This window comes from Vipera berus, assembly GCF_964194415.1.
Source record: "Vipera berus genome assembly, chromosome: 1".
Lineage (NCBI taxonomy): Eukaryota > Metazoa > Chordata > Lepidosauria > Squamata > Viperidae > Vipera > Vipera berus.
Window position 1 is genome coordinate 148774791 of NC_138202.1, and position 23883 is coordinate 148798673.

General features: G+C 39.9%; 1 protein-coding gene across 4 annotated transcripts in view; it reads left to right on the forward strand.

The window, feature by feature from the left end:
• GALNT13 (polypeptide N-acetylgalactosaminyltransferase 13) overlaps positions 1–23883 on the forward strand; it is a 206813-nt gene that overhangs the window by 141547 nt on the left and 41383 nt on the right. For all 4 annotated transcript variants that reach the window (XM_081344089.1, XM_081344091.1, XM_081344092.1 and 1 more), the window contains one exon: positions 3265–3445. In XM_081344089.1, coding sequence (XP_081200215.1) covers positions 3265–3445 — 181 coding nt within the window. The remainder of the gene's footprint in view (positions 1–3264; positions 3446–23883) is intronic.

Sequence of the window (23883 nt, forward strand, 5' to 3'; positions counted from 1 at the left end):
AAGTCTGCAATCAGTTGCTATAGCAACATTTCCATTAATACCAATCATCTTTTGATGTTCAACTCTTTTCTTAAAACTGTAGCAGTGTTCCATTGGAATGTCAAATGCTTTCATAGATAAACATTTTGTTTAAAATAGATCCTTAACCATATGCAGTCGTTCAGTACAAATAGTTGAACTGAGCATCTTAACAACGTGATCGACTTGTCTGCCTCCCAGTTTTGACCCAGTTAAGCTAAAACATGTATTTTGAAATCAGTTCTTTGGTTGGATTTATTCATGCCTTCTTATATATTATTATCATTAGATATATGCCACGCTTTGGGTCTGAAGCAGAAAAGCGCTTTGGAGAGTATGGGCTTGTATGTCTGTTTTGTTGTCACTTTCTTTTAAAAAGGATTTTTTTCTCTTCTTCAGCCCTTACAGTAGCAGTGCAATTATAGGAAAAGGTGTGTTTGAAGGAGATGCTAATGGTGCAACAAGGTGCTTTGAGCAGGAGCGGCTCCTTATTTCAAGTATAATTCTCCAGGGGAATCACACGGCTATGGCCAGGCCTACATCCCCTTGAAAGCACCTTCTCTGCTTCAGAAGCAATTGCTAATATGAAAAAATATCCACTAGTTGCCTTGTACCATCCTTCCTTTCTTGAGTGCCACATCCATCAAGCTCCATTACTGAAGGCGTATATAATCATCTCACCTATTTCTGAAGTTTATAGGCATCATTTTCTTTAGCTGCTACAAGCCAGCTTCATTCATTTTAATTGGCACTGGGTTATTTTGAAATTGAAGCCAAAACCTCTTGATATTGGATGAAAGAAGCTGGGACATGTTAGTGATGGAAGTAAAGGTTTATGTCATCATCCAGAAAGAAAAAAGGCATCATCATCATCGCTGCATGAATTGTGTGTGTGGAGATTGGATGAGATGTCTTTTTGATAATTGATAGCAAGAGAAAAACAGCAAGGAGGAAAGAGAGTTTCTTATTCTTATTCTTATGTTTCTTATTTCTTGTTCTTACTATATTCCAAGCAAAGACAATCCACTTCTCTTTTGATCGCAATGATACCTTTATACAATGGCCCAAATCACTCGCCATGTCTGCTACATTTTTTTAAAAAAAATGCCCACAATACTTGATCAGTAATGTTCAAGATTATGTTTTCTATGAGCTGAGAATATAAGATCAGTATTATGTGCAGTGGCATTTAATTTTATGATTTTTCTGGTATTAATGGGAGGTAAATGTGAAAATGTATTTATTAACATGAAGTTACGTGAGGCAAAATCGAATCAATATTAAATGGCTATTTGTTTATTCCGGTTATTCAAATTCTGCATAACAACTATCCCAAAGCAGGGTGCAATGAATATAAAAAGAATTGTAAGTAAAACTGCAAGAAATATTTTGGGGAAACAAATTTCTGGCTCCTTCTCGCATAGTGTTTGTTGGCCATGGCTGTTGTGATTCAGGGTCAGCCTGTGGGTTCGGCAGTTGGGTCGGACGATTCAGAGGAGGAGGAGGAGGGGTTTGGAGAGCCTGCAGAGGACAGTTCTGAGGCTTCGCAGAGCTCTCAGCCAGGCCCCTCCCATCTGGTTACTAAACAGACCCAGCTGTGTGAGCCTGACAACGTGGATGAAGATGACCCACAGCTGGCCCTGTTCGAGGACGCCCGACGCAGGAGGCAGTCAATCAGGAGTAAACAGAGGAAGGCAATGGGGCACCTCGGAAGAAGGGAGAGAGAAGCCACGCCTTGAACTGTTTAAAAGGGGAATGTGTGGGAGGGCTGGTTTGCTGAAGGCAACTGTTTGAATAGCTCCTGTTTTCATGGTTCGTGTTTTTGTTTTGCTCTGTTTGCTCCGTTTTGTGTCAATAAATTTGGCAGGCTTACTTCCAGCCTTTTGCCTTTTGTAAAGGGGTTGTCCCTGCCTTTTCTGCAGGGCCAGTAGTAGGCTGGAACAGAACAATGGCTAGGGAGGGAGGGAGAGTCCAGCTGAATGGGATTCTGGCTGTCTTCCTTCCACTGTTTTCATCCTCCAAGGCTATTGGTGGCAGTGCTGAGGGGGGAAGACTACAGTAGACTTCAGGGATAATCCTTGTTTACCTTCCTGCAGAAAGAATGGGCAGGAAGAGGTAAGGAGAGCAGAGTTGCCTGATAGCTTAGGTAAATAAGTGGAAATCTTTCCTTGTTCTCCTTTAATGCAGAACTCATTAAATTGCTGATGAAATTTTAGAGATTCAGCACTGGAAATGTGAACTGCATCGTTCTGTAGCCGCAGAGATCACCTTGGAGAAACTATGCAGATAGGTTTCAACAACGTACATGTAAACAAGTTTTGAACTTGGTAAACAAAGAATATTAGGAAGAAACTCAAGACGGGATAAGGAGGAGGGAAGGGAAAGTGCAGCCAGGTTTCGAGATTGTTACTTTTTTTAATTATTGTGTTCATCAGCTATCACTGACTCTTAGCAACCACATAGGTTTTCTCGTGGAGGATTTGTTCCCAACCTGGTTCTTTAAGTCTTCCAACAGTGTACCTATAGCTGCTGTAATTGAGTTCATTTATCCTGCTGCTGGTCATTCTCTTCCTTTTCCTAACATTAGAGCTTTCTCCAGAGAGTTGGGCCTTGACATAATGTGTCTGAAATAGGATAATATGAGCCTGGTCATTTGTGCCTCGATTGAGAACATTGGATTGATTTGTTCAATGATCCATCAGTTCATCAGTGGTATTCTTAGGCATTTTCTCCAACAACATGGTTCTCAAGTATCAATACTCTTCATATCATGCTTCTTAAGAGTCCAATTTTCACATCCATAGAGCTGTCTTATACCGTTTTCTGTTGTTCCTCCCTTGATGATTCCATGGATAACATGACGGCTGTCCCCATTGATTCCTGAGGGCAACTCTGGAGCTGGTGCAGGCACCTCAATGTTCTAAAAATGGGGCGGGGGGAATTTGAGATATTAAAGCAGCAGCATCTTTTGCAAGATTAGGGGGACTATTTAAAAAGTTCTGTGAATGCACATGCTTTCATTTTGAACAGCTTGCAAAAGATAACAGTTATGGTTATGAATCAACAAGAGATGCTTTGAACCACTGTGCATTGCAGAATACCTGACTCAGATGGATAGCTCTGGATAGCTTTGCTAATTACTAACATTAGTTTACTAATTGTGGCCCTTCCAGTATAAAGTGGCAGCTAACATTTAATTAGATGCTTGAAAATGGAGCTGATTTTGATTTACTTTTTAAATTTCAGATATGGCAGTGTGGAGGCTCCCTGGAGATTGTAACGTGTTCACATGTTGGTCATGTTTTTCGAAAAGCTACTCCTTATACATTTCCTGGTGGTACTGGCCATGTAATTAACAAAAATAATAGAAGACTTGCAGAAGTGTGGATGGATGAATTTAAAGATTTCTTCTATATAATATCTCCAGGTAAGGTAGTATTTCATTATGATTTTGTAAGAAATACACACAAGCACATACAAATCTACATACAATGTATATATGCATATACATGTACACACACACACACACAGAAAGACAGACACTAGAGCTGGAAGGGACCTTGGAGGTCTTCTAGTCCAGCCCCCTACTCAACCAGGAGAACCTATACCATTTCAGACTGTCTAGTCTCTTCTTAAAAACCTCCAGTGATGGAGCACCCACAATTTCTGAGGGCAAGCTGTTCCACTGGTTAATTGTCCTCATTATTAGGAAGTTTCTCCTTAACTCCAGGTTGCTTCTCTCTTTGGTCAGTTTCCAACCATTGTTTCTTGTCCTGCCTTCTGGTGCTTTCAAGAATAATTTGACCCCCTCTTCTTTGTGGCAGCCTCTCAAATACTGGAATACTGCTATCCTGTCTCCCCTATTTCTTCTTTTCTTGAGACTTTATATATAGACTTTACACACACACACACACACGTGTGTGTGTGTGTGTGTGTGTGTGTGTCTACCTACCCCATACACCTGGTTTCAGCAATATTGGTACTGATACTTAATTTTTATTTCTTTGTCAGTTACAATCAATCTAAATGATTATGTGGTATGATATCTTCTATGGTATTGCTACAGCATTTAAATTATAATAAGTAAAAACTGAAAGAAAGACGCCATGCTGATCAACATACTTCATATTATCCATATATATAATTTAGCTCTTGAGCTTTCAGAAAACGAAACAAAAAGAAAGACAAAGCAGTAGGGCTTAAAATTTAAGAGTAGAAGAGTTGATGGAAAGTACACCATTCTCCCTGCTTTCTCTTGGCCTCTGTGATTGGGTCTCATATATATTCATGTATTTTCCAGGTACATAATGTTTAGGACTTATTCAGATCAAGTTTCAAATAAAACCACAGAGAGAGAGAGAGAGAGAGAGAGAGAGAGAGGGCACTACAGGAACGATGGCTTATTACAAAAATCTCTAGCTTCATATGAAATGGTTCATGACTGCCAGGCAGAGATGAGAGATTTGTGATCCTCCATATGTTATTAACATCAGCTCCCACCAGCCCCAGCAAGCAAGGCCCCCCCACACACACACTGGTGATAGAAACAATTTATCAGGAACTTCAGCAGGTTAAATCATTTGTTTCCAGGACTGACACACTTGATTTGGATTCTATTGCATCCCCTTAGGCAGCGATCATATGCATGAATATCTCAATAAACATCCTTGAATACACTGACATTTAGCTCTGAGAAAACACATATAGGAATGCCCTGTAAACAATGAAGGTTGCTCTCCTATGCAGGTGTATCTAAGGATCAGTTGTAATAAAGAAGTGATCATCGATTGTGCAAAAGCTACCTTCTCATTCCAAAGACCCCATCCACAGAATGTGATAAAATTATGATGCTTTGGTTTTAAAGTTGCAGTAGTAGTAATAACAACACCAAAGATTAAAAAAAAAACACCTTTTCTTCAAATAACCTTAAGCAATAGGGAAACAGCCATAGAAAATGGGGGCATTTCTATCCAGTTCTGTTTTGTAAGTTGTCCATCAGGGTCATTTAAAAAAAAAGCATGTATTAACCTTCTTAAGGATAAAGTCGGCTTAAAGGTTAGAATGTGTACTTTTTTTGGGGGGGGGAGTCTTAGTACTTAGTACTTTATTTATTTATTTTTGCAAGAATAACTTTTTATTTTAATCCAGCACATAAACCTAAGGCATCTAAGAAGTCTATTGTTGTAATAAATTAAGATGGGTCCTTTGAATCTTTTAGAATATGAGTGGAAAATGGAAACAGAACACTTTTAAAATTATTCTGCTCCTCTATGTCTTGAGATATTTTTTTTTCCATTTAGGGTTCTTTTGATTTGGGTGGAGATGTGGTGGATTGAGTGGCTTGCAATGGGAATCGGCACCACAACTACCTGGGGCTCAGGCAAGACATTTGCAGCCTGAAGAATTCTCCAGATTGAAGGAAAAATAATATATTTGGGCTCCAGGCAGTTGTTTCTTGCAAGAAGATTGTAAAATGGAGGTTTTGCAATCAGCTAGTGCAGAAGTGACAAACTTGCAGTATCACATGACATGTTGTGATGTATCGTGACTTTTTTCCCATTGCTGGAACTGAGGTGGGTGCGGTTTTGACATGACGCATCCAGCCCGTGGGCCGGCAGTTTGACACCCCTGAGCTTGTGAACCAAGTGACTGGGCGGCCAGATCTTGACACTAGATCCAACTCTCCATTTCTTAAGCTGTAGTGAAATATGGTCTGGATTCCAAGGACAGAGAGGCCGGATTCCAGAGGACAGTGGAACTTAGATAATTTGGTCAGGAGAAAGAGAGTTGAAAAGCATTCTCCTTCACAATTAACAGAGTATATCTATAATGATGCTAATAGTTGCTTGAGTTTGCCAAAATTGTTATCAGGCCCCAAGAACGAAGAAAGACATGTACCATTACTTCTGAGCAGTTACCTTTATTGTTCCTCATCTACAGATAGAAATCTCGCTAAACTAAATTGAAGATTCTTTGCAGCATCTCCAGTTCAGGCCAGTATTTTGATACGCACTTGAGTGGCATCGAGATACTGAACCAACCTCTCCCAGTGGTTTTATAGAATGGTAAATTCTATAGGGCCAAGTCCAATGGCACTGAAAAATGGAGCAACCAAGGGCTTGACTACTCACACCCTATGATTACTAACTGGAATTGCCCACTTGCCCACTCAAGTATGATTGTAACCACTGTAAAATGGTTGATCCCATTCCTACCTGTTGTAGCAGGATACCATGGTTGATGATGTCAATGTCAATGAGGGGTCCAACAGGATGAGGAAGGGGATGCTTCATCCAAGGGCTGATGAAGGTCATCCATGTGAGTGGTTCCTTCTCATTATGGGACTTGAACTCTGGCTGCATAGGGTCTGGATAATTTGTCTCTTTTAGGGTCCTCTATAGCTGCCTTCTTTTTTAAAATCATAGGGATTTTATTAAAAATTACAACTATAATGATAAAAACTAACACAAACCAATAAAAAAATAAAAGGTACAAAAAAGAAAAAGAAAAAAATAAGAAAAGAAATATATTAAAAAATGACTTTCCCCTTCATCACAAATATAAACAATTCTAATAACTGATCACCTTTATTTAAAAATACAACAAATGATCTTTCCGGGGAAGAAATGGTGAACTGAAGATGGCTCCATGGCCTTTTCAATAACCATTCCCTAGACCTGCTGTAATTGCAGTGTTGAAATCACTGCTAAGATTGTTGTTGATCTGTGGTGAGATTTCCTGCCATTTTGAATAGAAAGTGACAGAAAGCTGTAATATAAGCTTAACCAAAGGGGGGGGGACAACCTGATTCTGAATCAAGAAACGGATAGAATATTTTGGCTCCACCCTTGTGTGTGGATGGTGCTGCCCACTTTGCATAATTTCCACTGAAGCCTTTAACTCTTCACAAACATTAAATATGGTCCAACTCTACCAAAAGTTTCTTTTACTGTAAATAATTAGCTCAGCAACTGCTTTAACACCTAGTTGTGAAAGAATTACAGCGCATAATTTTGATGCACCACCTTGGATAGCTTTACTAAATTCACATAGTATGGGGTCCTCTAACCCTGTCATTGGGCTTTGGGTGGTGTTAAACAATTAATAAATATGCATAGGAGTCTAGTTTCATACTTAAATGGCATTTTTCTTTTCTTGATCAGAGACAACAGAATTGAGAACTTCAAATTGTATTTTTGATCAAGAATAAAATAATGATGTTTTCCTGAAATCTGGTTTTGTAGTATCAGCATCTTTAGTACTTATATAACAAGGCAGAGTTTTTACCAATAAATATGTTGGGTGCTTCATGATGCATATTACTGGTTACAGTTCATAATATAATGGTCAATGTCACATGAAGAGTCGGTAAACAATAACAGACTAAAGAACCAAGTAAAACATGGTAACTAGACAAAAGTGGGAAGATAGCGGATTCAATTAAATTTTCTGACATGGGTGCAGTGGGAAGATTTAGAAGTTCTTACATCATCATACTTTGGGCTGTTCTCATCTGAGGTCTGATGCTTTGACTTTTCTAATGTTTGGCTTATTTTTCCCCCCTTTGTTTCTTGATTTACTGTTTGCTGTTATTGTCACACCATTAGGTAGTATGTCCTGATGTGTTTTCAAGTAACAGGTTTAGAACACAATTAAAAATAGTTAAGTCAATAGGTAATTAATTTATAGTTTTATAAATACCTGCCTTTTCCACATCCAGTGTCAAAATGTAAAGATCCTTTGGATCTTAATTCCTAATATATTTGGTCTTGTTCATTGCCCATTTCTTTGAACCTTCAAAGAAAATCATGGTTTTTATAATAAATTGATTTTTCAATTTACTATTAATTTTACATCAAAAAAGTAGTGTCAGCTAATAACTCTGAATGTTGCATAATGCAAAGGTTTATAGCCATTATAATTGCTTTGTGGTGATTTTCTATTTTGATTACATTTTTAATTATGGTTAGTAGAGAATCTTTTTTTAGGAAGGATAATGATTATAATTAATTATATCCCATTTTATCAAATAGGCTTACCCTCAAGTAAAATGGAATTGATTATATTAGGGCTTGCTCAACATATGTTATAACTCACTGTATACCCTGGGGTTTATTTCCAAATGAATACATAGAATTGTACTGTCAATTCTATCCCTGTTCTTAAAAATAGAATTTTCTGTCTCTGTATAAACAAGGCTTTCATTAAAACACTCCCAGACAGCGGAATTGTATGCAGAAATCAATTGTAAAGGTAGGGAGCAATTTATTCAGTATACATTTTAATTTGGGCATAATTAATTTTAATTCCATATAATTTTAATTTGGAACTGCAGTTTACAAATCCAAACATTGTATGTGATGTTTAATGCAAAAATACTTTTAATTTCCCTTTGCAGTTTGGAACACAAAAATACACAAAGGCAGAAAAGTCCCTATATATAACTTAAGAAACACAAAACTGCATTATATGAGAGAAATAGTTTTCAAATAATTCATTTCTTGGAAAACATTCATACAAATTGCATATATTGCAGAATATTATCTATATTTTTGAGTTGCTTTTTTTAAAAAAAAACCTGAAGCAGAAAATAATCAGAGTATGACTGGAAAATGGAAAATGGGGGTGAAATTGCCCATGCTCTTTAGTCACTGAATGGCTCTCTCAAATTCAGTATCTACAAACAGAAACAAAGATCCACACCACAATTCATGTAGTGTTTGTGTGCATTTGGATTATGTTCTTTACTTAAGAGATTTGCTATGGGGTGAAGAGAGAGATTATGTTGCATTTACAGATGATGATAAACTGTTAAAGGTGCCTGTCCTTGCTGGGATGAAAAGGGAAGTTTTTTCTTTCTTTTCTTTCCTCTTTTTCTTTTTTTGTCCTTTATCACACTTTTTTTTTATTTTTCTCTGTATTTTTTTGTATTGGGTATTTATTTTTATTCTTTTCATTCACAATCCTCGATAAAATTATTTTTAAAAAGATTAATCATTAACATATTAACGTACCTTGCTCAGGGCTACTAAGTCTCTGGTTGGATTCTCTCCCATCCAGAGCCACCCTTGAGTAAATCATTGTGGGGCACTGAAAGACCAGACTGAGTGGGGAAGAAAGGCGTGATTTTAGACCCCAACAACTGAATTATTACCCTCTGTAATTTTGATCCATTTTATGGAATACAGGTAGTTCTAGACTTACAACCATTCATTTAGTGATCGTTCAAAGTTACAGGGGTACTGAAAAAAGTGACCTATGACCGTTTTTCACACTTATGACCTTTGTAGCATCCCCGTGGTCATGTGATAAAAAATTCAGACGCTTGGCAACTGGCATGTATTTATGACGGTTGCAGTGTCCCAGGGTCCTGCCATCATCTTTTGAGACCTTCTGACAGGCAAATTCAATAGGGAAGCCAGATTGACTTTAGTGTAGTACTGACTGCGGTGATTCCCTTAACAATTGTGACCACTACTCTCAAATTCATGCTGGGCTTGCTTGCACTTCATTTCTGTATGTCTGAGGGAGCGAGCTTTGACAGCACTCTCATTTTGCTTGCACACACCTGATTAGATTAAAAAATAAATAAATAAATAAAACTACTAAGTTGTCCAAAGTCCTCCCTCCCCAGGATCCTAACCCACCATTTAAAATTACAGGCATCAATAAATTACATGGATCATACATTACTCAGTAAATACATTTTTCTTCCTCGCACCTTAACTGTCACTCATATGTGAATATGCCTCTATCTTAACATTTGGATACATTTGACAGTGCAGGTCACTGCTGCCATTATAAAGCACAATGTCACATCTGTGCTGACTTACAGTAGCAATTGTGGCAGTCCCAGTTGCCATTGTTAGCTGAATCCCACACGGTTGCAAATGTCCCACATCATATGATTGCCATTTGTGAGCTCCTGGGGGCCTCCCCATTGACGTTACTTGTGGAAAGCCAGCAATGGAGGTGGCAAATGGCAATCACGTTATTGCAAGACACCACAACATCATAATTGCCAGCCAGTTGCCAAGCATCTGAATGATACTTATGTGACTACTGCAACAGCAAGGACCTGTCTTAAGTCCCCTTCATTCAACACTGTTGTGAGTTTGAAGAATCACTGAACAAATGGTTGTTCACTGAGGAGATAGGAATAAGAGGTTTTTTTACATGCACTAGTCCCAAAATTACCAGCTCATTTGACACTCAGTGGTAAGAATGGAAGCTATTGAAATCAAAAAAGTGGGCAAGAAATGCAACAGACTGCAGAGTTCTCTGCTGAGGTGTTACAAAAAAGGTTAAGTTCTCCAGGAAAAACAGTTTCTCCCTTTACAACAATAAAAGAAAAGTCTGTTTCTCTGGTGAACTTAACCTTTTTTTTTCTTTTTGCAACACATCAGCAGGATTCTCTTTTTTTTTACTTCTGTTTCATCCAGGTGTTTTTTGTCCTTTTTTCTTCTTTTCCCAGAGGTGCTATCTCTTCTTCTGCCCCATCTTCCTCCTGGGGTTTGTGTTTGTGTGTTTGTTGCTGGATAGAAGGGCATGGACAGTGGTGGGATTCAAATATGTGAACAACCGGTTCTCTGCGTGGATGCCGCTTCCGGAAGTCCATTCTGGGCCTGGACAAAAAAAAAATTAGCTACCGGTTCTGCCAAAGTGGTGCGAACTGGCTGAATCCCACCACTGGGCATGGACAAAACTGAGTTTTTCTGTTGTTTACAAATGTATGTTATAAATATGATACCTGAAGTTGGGGGGTTAGCTAATTTTATAAATGGGGTACTGTGCTTTACAGGCAATTATTCATTTCATTGTGTATAAGAATACATAGTTGTGAACGTGCCCATATTTATCAGGTAGGAGGAGGTCTCCAGGCTTATTCTCGGATGTCTGTGCAACTTTTAAGTCAACAAAGTGGAATTGTCCAGGGTTTTGTCCGGATCTTGTTTTTCTGTCTGCTCTTCCTTCTTGATGTGAGATCATGTTAAGTTCAAAGTCCTCATTTTTAACTATGGTTCTATAATATTAATGGATGGATTATAAACATTATAAACCTCCCAGTGAGGGGAAAGCAATATAGAAATTTAAAAGACCAGTTTGTGCAATATCAATTTGCATTTCAAAGAATTGCAAGTACCTGCATAGCGTACAAGACAGCTTTTTATATAGGGAAAATTCTCCTTTTAAGACCAGCTTGGTGATTTCATGGGCGAGGGTTTTTTTGACAGCCATATGGTAGAAGCTCTTTTCCATTGTTTTCTTATGGATGTTTTTTTTCTTTTTCTTTTTCTTTTGATTGCTTGCTATAAATACACTATAAGGGCATCTTCGCCAGGGGAAGGAGGGGATTGAATCCAGACAGCAGTGTTTTTACTGTAATTTGCTTCTAATGCCAAGGATAACTTATTTTTGCTAATTGCAATGAAATCCGCAATATATATCACTTGGCTAGCACAATTCATATAGTCCCATTCTCAAGGAGAATGTAGAAACAACCAGAGCTGCTTCTCTGTGTGACTTTTGAGTGACATGGATCATACCCCCAAAACAAATGCATGTGAGACTAGATCAAAATGTTTTTGCTCCAAAATGAAATAAAATGAAACTTTGATTATTTTAGGTTTTAACAATTAGAATAATGTTGTTATTATCAAAACAGCTTGAAGTGTTGAGAAATGTGAAGCAAAAGGTTGAGGTTGTAATTCTTTTTTTTGGGGGGGGGATATTCAATTGCACTGAAAGAAGTTGGAATTCTCTACTTTTTTCTTTCTCTTTGCAGCCCTCTCTTTGTTTCTCTTAGCTTTCTTTTTGTATTTACTGTAGTAAACTTTAATAAAAATTTTAAAAACAACCCCTTAATGTTGATTTCATTTACAGTTTGAGTTACAGTTAGTTAAAATATATTTCTAAGATTAATCTATGTAATCTTTTTTCCTTCCATCAGTGAAAAATTATAAACGTTTAACATGAAGTACATAAAACACATTACAGTGTTTCTGGATTGAGGGAAGCTATCTGCTGGTCTTCATTTCCCCAAATGCATATGAGGAAGGGGAAAAGGATGAAAACGTGTCCTTCAGCTGCAGCCACACAGCCAGTGTTTATTTAATTAGAATAGGATTAGCTTTAATTTTCATTTAATAGTTCATGAAGTCACCTTTTGCTTTTTACCAAAGACTGATGAGGAAGGAATGGACTTTAATATACTAAATTGAAGGGAGAACTAAATAAAATCCCAACTCAGTCATTCACAATCCCAATTGTTAAAATTAAGCTTAAGAACCAAATAGAATAGGAAAAGAGATGAATGGGTAAATTATTGACCCCCATGCAATATATTTGCATAGGTTCACTGACTGTGAGATTTGCACAAATTTCTTAAAGTCCAGCGCTTCATGTGAAGAAAATAGGGTGGTTTTAAAATGACCATTGTGATCCTTTAGGGTTTGATATGGCATGGATCACACTAAGTGAAAGTGTATCGTATTAATAAATAAGAGGAGTTGATAGAGAAGGAAACCAAATGGTTAATAAGCACTTACTATCCACAACTCATCCTGGAAAGATTAGTTGTAACTTGGCTTGAGTAATAAAAATATGCCTGGATGAAAGTGACCTTAGATAGAGATCTTGATCTCAGAAAACAAAGCAGGGTCAATCCATGTTAGTGCTTAGAAGACTAGGCAGTCAGCTACATTGGAAAGTTAAAAAAAATCTGGAAGAAGTTGGCAATGGACGAGATTTTCTTAAAGGAGACTACCTTTTAGGTACCTTCCATGTATAGCATCAATTTGGCTGTGGGTTGTGAAAAAAATAACAACTGGAATTCAGTGCATTGAAATATACCTGGCATTAGTTTGCAAGATACCGTTGGGTATACAGTAATAGTGCCTTATCCACCCTGCTGATTAATTCTAGTGGAGTCTTTCAAAGATAAGGTTGAGGAATGTATTCAATGTGTACACTGAAGACATTTTCTCTGGAAATACCTCATGGGTTATATTTTAGCATCAGCAATTGATGAGTCTGTGGAGGCCATTTTAAAGCTTGAGTCGTTTTACCTTTTTATGTTCTGTTCTGAGTGTCTGAAAATAATGAAACTACAGAGTCAGTTTATCTCTGTGTCATCATTGTGCCCCGAAAAATTGATTATTGGAATGGTATTTTCAATAAAGTTCTCCATAGTGAGTTTTCCTCATAAGAAGCCTAGCAAACCAACATCAGGAGTATTCGAGCTGGCTGTGACCAATGCATGTTAACAGAGCACCGTTAGAACCGATCGTAGTTAAATCAAATGGATGCAGCTAGGATTCAAGCTATTTGAGCAGTTATAGATAATATTCCTTTTACAAAGCCTGAGAGCGTGGATGTAATGCGTAGGTGTTTTTTTTTTTTTAAATCAGAACCAGGTTGACAGACTATCGCTACCTCTTTAATGGAAGGTGTTTTTGCTTCTTGTCTGAATGCAATGGCAGGCAGGCCTCTTTTAAAGCAGTCCTACTAAGGACCTTGTCAGTATTCCCAAGCAAATAATATTGGAGTAATTTCTCACTTGCAGAGGGTTGGGATGATTTTAATTCAATCTGAGTTTGAGATAGCAATCCATTGAGTGAGAAAAATTATTTGCATATGAACTGATTATATGGGGCAAGTCCATGTGAGGTGCAGGGTATAGCAGTGCAGGCAGTTTTTCGGGCCCCAAAGGTTGCCCATGTACAGGGGTAGGCAACCTTGGCTCTTTTATGACTCGTGGACTTCAACTCCCATAATTCTGTGAGTTGAAGTCCACGAGTCATAAAAGAGCCAAGGTTGCCTACCCCTGCGGGCCATGTAGCATCATGCTCAGCAAGCTGCATTGGCTACCAGTCAGTTTCCGGGTGCAATTCAAGGTTTTGGTAATTACCTTTAAAATCTTTCATGGCATGGGTCCAGGTTACTTAAGGGACCAACTCATCCCACTGGGATAGGCCCACCCCCACCCCACCCCCTTGGGTGCTAGCAGAGGAGGCATGGTGCCAGGGTATTCTGGCTGGTGGAATCCAGGACAAGGGCCTTTTCTGCCATTGTGCCTGCCTTCTGGAACATTTTGCCCCATAGAGTGAGGTTGGCTTCAACCCTCCTGACCCTCCATAAGAGCTTAAAGACTCTTGGGGCTCCACAGGAGGGTCTTCATGTTGGAGGTGGTTGATAGATTAATATCAGATTTCACCTCCCCCAGCTCACCCTGCTTCCTCCCATCCCGTCTTTTAGGTACGGTCTTTTCTATTTTTATATTGTTGTAGTATTTTATATATACAATTTTATCTTTTAACATTGTAAGCTGCCCAGAATTACCTTATGGTAAGATGGGTGGGGTAGACAGACAGACAGACAGACAGAACTACAGCGTGCTTTTTACAGAAGCAGAAATTTCAGTCAGTAGAGAAATTGCCAAGTAGTTTGTGGGGAAACACACATTTCAGTTCTTATATTACACCAATACTAAATCATTTTCTGAGTTCAGTTCAAAAGATTACTTTTTACTTTCCATCTCTAAATTAGGGGTGTAAAACTTGATAGCTCTACTCCTTCAACAGAAGAGGATAATCCAATCCTTTTTATTTGTAAAGGTTGTTAAGTTTGTTGGGGGTTTTTTTTAGAACCACACCTCCCTCTACTGATGAAATATCACACTGCAGCAGTTTCGTTATTTATGGAAGATGGAAGTGTTTCATTTATTCAAAAAAAAAAAGAGGGGGGGAGAGGGCATTAGAGTCATAGTGAGAAGCTGAAGGAGTGAGTGAACAGGGATTAGGGGTGTCATCTTAAGACATCACTAAACAAATGAACAGGTAAGTTGGGAGGTGGATGAAAAAGGAAGAACCCAGGAGAAGAGTTGATGATGATTGCATCCTGAGTGCTGTTATCGATTACTTGTTACTGTTGATGGTTTACTTACGGCAACTCCTTGCCAATTTTGTGTGATTGGGGCATTGCTTCCGGCTGAACTAGGAGCAGCTTAGGGAGACTTATAAGAAGAAAACTAGTTTTAGAGAGCAAATTTACTAACTAAATGGAACTTAGCACATGGAAGAATAAAAATAAGTTTGTAAGAGTATGACAAGGAAGGGATGCCTTTGTTTGTCCATGTGGGGATCGTGGAGATGGAGAGAATAATTAATAATAATTAACTTTACTTGAAACAGTTTACATTCTGCAATGCCAAGAAGGCTCCACACCCATTTGCAGAACTCAGGTGACCCTGACAACACAGATAACTCTCTGGGTGGCCTCAACAATTCTCTAAAAGAATGCAAATGACCAGCTGTCTGCAAGGAGTATAAATCCTTCCATTCCCCATCATCCAGTCAGAGCTGAAGAAGCCTCTTGGATAATCTCACAATACATGGACAATACAATACAATTTCACAAATGAAACCGTAGTTTTCAATTTAAAAACAGCAACCTAAACCAAGTTAAATTAAAAAATGCAAGGAAATTCTTGGAAGCTTGGGATTCAGACAAATCTGCTATTAAATCAACAAAAGAGAAAAACCACATTTACATGCCATTCAAATCGGCCAATTAAAAAAGCTTAATAAAATGATCACACCCAAAACACAGTATCTCCAGCAGCCTATACTCAAGTAAGCAAGGATTAACATCACACACACACACACACACACACAAATCAAGCAGAAAATAACAATGTCATTAAGGAGCTACCAAGGAGAATCCCTACCCCACTAAACTGGTAGGACAAGCTACTGAGAACAAAAAGGGAGAAAACTCCACACTCTCTAATTCTCACATATCCATATTTCCAACATAAATGTGAAAGACCTTTTTTACATTGTAGACCAGGTTTCTGAAGTTATAGATTGATTTTTAAATCATGCATACATACCAGCCCATCTCAAAAGCAAGTGATTATGAGCAACATACAACAAGGTTAAAAACAAAATATTCAAATTAATATTAATATTAAATGATACTAAATGTTGAAATTATATAAGACAAAAAATAATAAAAAGAGATTACGTGATGAGGTGATAATTATGCTAATTAGGTTGTAACATAATCTATATGTCATTTCAATATATTGTATTCTTAGCCCATTTTATCATGCAGTCTTTCCCTGTGCTTGTTCTGTTTCAAATTTCAATAAAGGTTCGTACATTTTAGCAATTACATGTTCATTTTTTTGTACATACTGTAGTTCAATTTCAATATTTTTTTTGCTCAATTCTAAACGCCTTGTTATCTACCTCAATGCTTTCTCCTAACTGCACATATGGAAATCATTGAAAACTAAATCCCACTGCAGGCTCAACTATCTATATAATTTTAAAGGTATTTTGCCCTCTTTCCATTTCTTATATGTGTTCTTTTTATTTCCTCCAATCCAATTAAATGTGGAAAAGGAACTAAGTTTGGTATAATAGAAAAATCTGAGCAGAAAAAAAAAATTGAATTTGAAAATGTAACGTGTTATCTTTGTCTTACTCCTTATGTTAGGGAGGTTTTGATGAAACAGAATAATAATTTATCAACAGAATAGTTCATAAAATATCAACCGGATGTGGAAAATCTTTCAAGCAGTCCAGTGGACCTTTAAATATGTTTCTTCCTAGCAGCCTTACTTAATTTATCTTTGCTATGTGGTTCCATATATATGTGTGCGTGTTGTGTGTGTGTGCATTTTTAAAAATCTTACAGTACTGCAGAAAATACTTTGTAGTACTATAAGATTTTTAAAAATGCACATATACAGACACAGAGAAATACATGGAACCACATAGCCAAAATGCATTAAAGCAAAAGGCCTTTCTGTTTACTATATGTGTTAACGTGCATCTCTTTATTTCAGTATGCACTTAATGACCCTCACAGCATCCACACGGTTACATGATCAAAATGTGAGCACTTGGCAACTGGCATGTATTTTAGGACAGTTGCAGTGTCCCAAGATCATGGGATCACTGTTTGTGACCTTCCCAGTTTCCAACTATCAAAGTCAATGAGCGAAACTGGATTTGCTTAATGATTGTGAAATTCGCTTAATAACTGCAGTGATATGTTTAACAACCATGACAAAAAAAATGTCATAAGCTCAAGTGTGACTCACTTAACCACTTTGCTTAGTGACAGAAATTCTATTCCAGTTGTGGTCATAAATCAAAGATACCTGTAGAGCAACTGATTATTTCTCATTTTCATTTCAGTGTGGACTTTAGGGGGTATAAACATAGCAAAGATAGTACAATATTCCCCCACCGCCTTCCCCATGTGTGCGCATACAAACACACATATGCTTCTTATTAAAAAAAGAACAAGTTATGAATCCATTGGTCCAGAATAAAACATAATTTACCATGTTAAAAGCACATCATCTTTTAATAAGATCTCATTTATGTTAGCCAGATGGGATAATACGGATTATTCTGGAATTAAATCAATGCTAACCATTCCCTTGTTTCAATGAGCCAAAGTAGCATATCTGTATAGTTGTGTAAAAACAATTTTTGCCCAACAAGATTCTCTGATCTCAGATTCCAAATACTTAAGCTGGAGTTCTTTTCTTCGTCTTGAAAGCAGTCTTTTGATATATAGCTGGATAGACTTTTTGTTTTGTGGATAAGTTCCCGCAGAGAATGTAGTTATTGGAGATTAGCAGACAACAGGAAGTAATTTTAGACAACTGCAGGATATAAAATTGAGGGTTTTTATTTTCTGCTGGTATTAGATATATTTTGTACTCTTAGCTTATGATTGTAAAAATACCTCTAATTGTTCTTTTGTGTTTTATTCCTGCTGTTTAGTTATAATATTTACATATATAATGTACCGTATATACTTGAGTATAAGCCGAATTTTTCAGCCCACTTTTTGGGCTGAAAAATTCCACTTCGGCTTATACTCCAGTCAACAAAAAAAACTTACCGAGGACTTGTGCGCGGCCGAGGCTTTGGTGCTTCCGGGATCGCCCGCACCTCTCCCAAGCCACCGCCGTCCGAGACCTGCCGAAGTTTGGGGAGGTTTGGGGAGGTGCGCGCGCACCTCCCCAAACTCCGCGCCTTGCCTGCCTGCTTCTTTCCGCAGCGGAAAGAAGCAGGCAGGCAGGGCGCGGAGGAACGGAGACTTGCCGACGTTTGGGGAGGTTTGGGCGCCTCCCCAAACCTCGGCAGGTCTCCGTTCCTCCGCGCAGACCTGCCGACGTTTGGGGAGGTTTGGGCGCCTCCCCAAACCTCCCCAAACGTCGGCAGGTCTCCGTTCCTCCTGCCGACCTTTGGGGAGGTTTGGGCGCCTCCCCAAACCTCCCCAAACCTCGGCAGGTCTCCGTTCCTCCTGCCGACCTTTGGGGAGGTTTGGGCGCCTCCCCAAACCTCGGCAGGTCTCCGTTCCTCCTGCCGACCTTTGGGGAGGTTTGGGCGCCTCCCCAAACCTCGGCAGGTCTCCGTTCCTCCTGCCGACCTTTGGGGAGGTTTGGGCGCCTCCCCAAACCTCGGCAGGTCTCCGTTCCTCCTGCCGACCTTTGGGGAGGTTTGGGCGCCTCCCCAAACCTCCCCAGGTCTCCGTTCCTCCTGCCGACCTTTGGGGAGGTTTGGGCGCCTCCCCAAACCTCGGCAGGTCTCCGTTCCTCCTGCCGACCTTTGGGGAGGTTTGGGCGCCTCCCCAAACCTCGGCAGGTCTCCGTTCCTGTTTGGGGAGGTTTGGGCGCCTCCCCAAACCTCCGCAGGTCTCCGTTCCTCCGCGCAGACCTGCCGACCTTTGGGGAGGTTTGGGCGCCTCCCCAAACGTCCCCAAACCTCGGCAGGTCTCCGTTCCTGTTTGGGGAGGTTTGGGCGCCTCCCCAAACCTCCCCAAACCTCGGCAGGTCTCCGTTCCTCCGCGCAGACCTGCCGACCTTTGGGGAGGTTTGGGCGCCTCCCCAAACCTCGGCAGGTCTCCGTTCCTGTTTGGGGAGGTTTGGGCGCCTCCCCAAACCTCGGCAGGTCTCCGTTCCTCCGCGCAGACCTGCCGACCTTTGGGGAGGTTTGGGCGCCTCCCCAAACGTCCCCAAACCTCGGCAGGTCTCCGTTCCTGTTTGGGGAGGTTTGGGCGCCTCCCCAAACCTCCCCAAACCTCGGCAGGTCTCCGTTCCTCCGCGCAGACCTGCCGACCTTTGGGGAGGTTTGGGCGCCTCCCCAAACGTCCCCAAACCTCGGCAGGTCTCCGTTCCTGTTTGGGGAGGTTTGGGCGCCTCCCCAAACCTCCCCAAACCTCGGCAGGTCTCCGTTCCTCCGCGCAGACCTGCCGACCTTTGGGGAGGTTTGGGCGCCTCCCCAAACGTCCCCAAACCTCGGCAGGTCTCCGTTCCTGTTTGGGGAGGTTTGGGCGCCTCCCCAAACGTCCCCAAACCTCGGCAGGTCTCCGTTCCTCCGCGCAGACCTGCCGACCTTTGGGGAGGTTTGGGCGCCTCCCCAAACCTCCCCAAACCTCGGCAGGTCTCCGTTCCTGTTTGGGGAGGTTTGGGCGCCTCCCCAAACCTCCCCAAACCTCGCGGAGGAAGGAGACCTGCCGAGGTTTGGGGAGGTTTGGGGAGGCGCCCAAACCTCCCCAAACAGGAACGGAGACCTGCCGAGGTTTGGGGAGGTTTGGGGAGGCGCCCAAACCTCCCCAAAGGTCGGCAGGTCTGCGCGGAGGAACGGAGACCTGCCGAGGTTTGGGGAGGTTTGGGGAGGCGCCCAAACCTCCCCAAACAGGAACGGAGACCTGCCGAGGTTTGGGGACGTTTGGGGAGGCGCCCAAACCTCCCCAAAGGTCGGCAGGTCTGCGCGGAGGAACGGAGACCTGCCGAGGTTTGGGGAGGTTTGGGGAGGCGCCCAAACCTCCCCAAACAGGAACGGAGACCTGCCGAGGTTTGGGGACGTTTGGGGAGGCGCCCAAACCTCCCCAAAGGTCGGCAGGTCTGCGCGGAGGAACGGAGACCTGCCGAGGTTTGGGGAGGTTTGGGGAGGCGCCCAAACCTCCCCAAACAGGAACGGAGACCTGCCGAGGTTTGGGGACGTTTGGGGAGGCGCCCAAACCTCCCCAAACGTCGGCAGGTCTGCGCGGAGGAACGGAGACCTGCCGAGGTTTGGGGAGGTTTGGGGAGGCGCCCAAACCTCCCCAAACAGGAACGGAGACCTGCCGAGGTTTGGGGACGTTTGGGGAGGCGCCCAAACCTCCCCAAAGGTCGGCAGGTCTGCGCGGAGGAACGGAGACCTGCCGAGGTTTGGGGAGGCGCCCAAACCTCCCCAAAGGTCGGCAGGAGGAACGGAGACTTGCCGAGGTTTGGGGAGGTTTGGGGAGGCGCCCAAACCTCCCCAAAGGTCGGCAGGAGGAACGGAGACCTGCCGAGGTTTGGGGAGGTTTGGGGAGGCGCCCAAACCTCCCCAAAGGTCGGCAGGAGGAACGGAGACCTGCCGACGTTTGGGGAGGTTTGGGGAGGCGCCCAAACCTCCCCAAAGGTCGGCAGGAGGAACGGAGACCTGCCGACGAGCCGCGGCCACACAGGGTATTCCTGTGTATTCAGGCTTGCAGAACGGCGGATCGGCTTATACTCGAGTCAATAACTTTTTCCAGTTTTGGGGGGTGAAATTGGGGGTCTCGGCTTATACTCGAGTCGGCTTATACTCAAGTATATACGGTAGATAGTTTTGCTACCATAGGAAGACCGCCTGGGTCAAAGGCAATGTTCTCCCGGGTCTCATAATCTTTGGACTTGAAACTACAGTAAAACTGTACTGAAATAGTAAGTTTCTGGGCTGGGGTGCCTGAAAATATGGTAAAAATATATATTCTTACATCAATCCTTCTGAGGTTCTGTGTATTTCCTTCCTTATTGACTAGAGAACACCTAGTGACTAGGATAAAGTTGAAATATTTCAGAGTTGATTCAGATGGCTACATGAAGCAATGATGAAAGTTATTTTTTTTTTTTTGGCCTGGAAACTATTCTTCAAACACTTCTCTTCACCCCAGTTTATCACAGCCCTACAGATTCATGAATGATTTTGACATGTCTACTTTGATTTAATACCGAAAATTACAGAACAGGGCGTTCCATGTCATAAGGATTAAGTGAGGCCATTAATAATTAGGAGATAATGTTGTGGCTTTCATAATACTATACATCAAAACAATTGCTTGTGATTTTGGAAATGAAGACATGCAGTATTTTTTAAAATAGTTTTAATAACAGTGATTATATTGAGATTGGAGCCAAACTGTTATAATGTTAGGGGTGTCATAAAAGAGCTGGTAGTATTGTTTGGCTGCTGTAAAGAGTTTTAGTTTCCTAATGTGGAGGGATAGATTATATGCAAACAGAATTTAAAGGGCAAATAAAAGAAATCATCAAATAAGATGAAACCGCTACCGTCACGCACAAACCTTGCTGTAGGAATTGGTTGGTAAATTTCCTCATATTATGAGTTGTCTACTACAAAGATTCTACCTCTGTTACTCCCTTTAATTAATTAAATGTTTGCTTCACCTCTTACTACTAAACTATCCAGGACGAGCAATATTAATAATATTTATAAATCTTTATATCCAAATTTTTTAAATGGTCGTGGATATCCTGGAACAAACGTTTTGGGGAAAAATAGAGAAACATTTAATTTTATGGATCTATATAATTCAACTTAAAAAACTCAAAGCACTCACTGTTTGAAACTTAGATATGAAAATAGGTTTTCATTTCTTGTTGAGAACTAAATTATTCTCAATCAAATATCATCAAAACCTCTTCTCTTTCTAGAGATTGACTTTATGGGAAAACAGTTCCATCTGCTGGATACTAAGGGTAAACATAAGCTGTTCTCTAAAAATAATTAAATTATATAAGTTTGTAATGATATACTAGAATGTATTAGTTATACATTATTTCAGTTTTATTAACCCATATTTTACTGCTATTTTGATTCTTTTCTCCAATATTCTCTTGTTTACATTCTTGTATCTTTTTACAAGTACAACTTGTATTATTTTTCCTTTATTATGTGTACAGTTGTAATCATTTGAAATGATTAAAAATAGTTAAATTACAGAAAAGGATTACTATTAAAATTTGCTTTCCTTTTTTCCCCAAAATTGCTCATTCTTTAGGTTTGCCTTCCAAAGTCAGCTCATAATTCAGGTTTCTTAAAATGTGATTATACTAGGGTGAAATAAGTTTAAGATTTTGAGAATCAGATTCAGAAGGTAGAGGATTAAAAAAAATTCTCCAGGTAGGAAACTAAATGCACAGAGTTCTACTCCTAGTTATCTTTCTACTCCATCATTCATTCCTCCTCTCACTCCCACTTTCTTCATTTTATTAGTATAGTGCTTTATTTTTTTTTGTCTGGACAGATCTTGATCTGCTACCTCATCTTGCTGAGATTGAAGCTTAGATAGAACCGTTATTAATATTCAATTTCAGTATGTTTGATCTTGGATCATCATAAATTGCAGTTGCTTTCATTATAAGATGTATTTCTTATTGGCAAAGATAGGTGCTTTGAAATTACCAAATTTTGTCAAACACAATCGTGAAGACTTTGCATTGATCTTTCTCTTGATATCCTTTTAACATAAGTATGCCGATGGGCATTCATTCATTCATTAATTCATTCTGGATCACATAGAACATTTGGGTTCACATTGGAACATAACATGTCTAACTCATTGAAATAATTGCCTAGTTTTTGATATCCTTCAAACATCTGCAGATATCTATAAAGAAAACTATGGTGTGGATTATTTTCTTGTTTTAGACTGTGAGAATAAAGGGGGAACTTTGTTTAAATGGAAATCCAGATATAAATATTTAAGTTGTTCCTTCTGTGAATCCTTATTGAACTTTTGCTGATGAATAAGGGGACTTGAGGATTTAGAGATGGGTTTATAGAAAGATGGTGAGATACAGAATGAAGATATATTTATTTTATTTTGGGGGGGTGTTCCCCTGAATTTTTATGTGCACATACACGTTTTAATGTATTAGGTTTTTGTATTATTCTTATCTGTTTGATATAATCCTTACATTTTTAAAAAACCCTTATATCACTGAAATCAGTTATGAATATGAGAACTGCAACTCTATATGTGTATATTAGTTCAATTTAGATCATATTTTTAAAAAACAGGGATGACAATTATTTGTCAGAAAATTATATTGAGATATATTACAGGTAGTCCTTAACTTATAATCATAACTGACCCAGAATTATTGTAAAACACGACAGTCATTAAGTGGATCACCATGTAACTGCATGGTGATTTTACAATTTTTTTTGTGGCAATCAACAAGCAAATACAGTGGTTGTTTTGTCCCAATAGGTGATTTTTGCTAGGAATCAGAAGTAAATGGTGAAAACTGGCAAAACCCACCAAAATGCAGTCATGTGACCATGGGACACTGCAAACAGCCATAAATGCAAGCCAGTTGGCAAGTACCCAAAATGGAATCATGTGATTGGCAGGGGGGAACTGTCTCCATCAGAACTTCAAAAATGGGTTGTATGTAGTTCTATGTCTAGGAGGTCTATCTTAACTTCAAACGGTTGCTAAGCAACTATTAAATGACTACCTGTGTGAATGAACATAACAGAATTATAACATAATTAATTATGCTAGCGACACTTTATGTAAAGAATGAAAATTTGTTATATTCACTTCTGTAATACATTTTCAAATCAGGAACTAAATATATTGACAATACCAGTAAGCAGTTAGTCAGGTTACAAAGGCAATTGGGAGTGGAATTTCCATCTTAAGTGCTGTGAAACAGTTGTAAAACACAGAAACACATGACTGTCTTTCTTAGCAACAGAGATTCTACAGTCCTGGTTGCCATTATAACCACAGGAC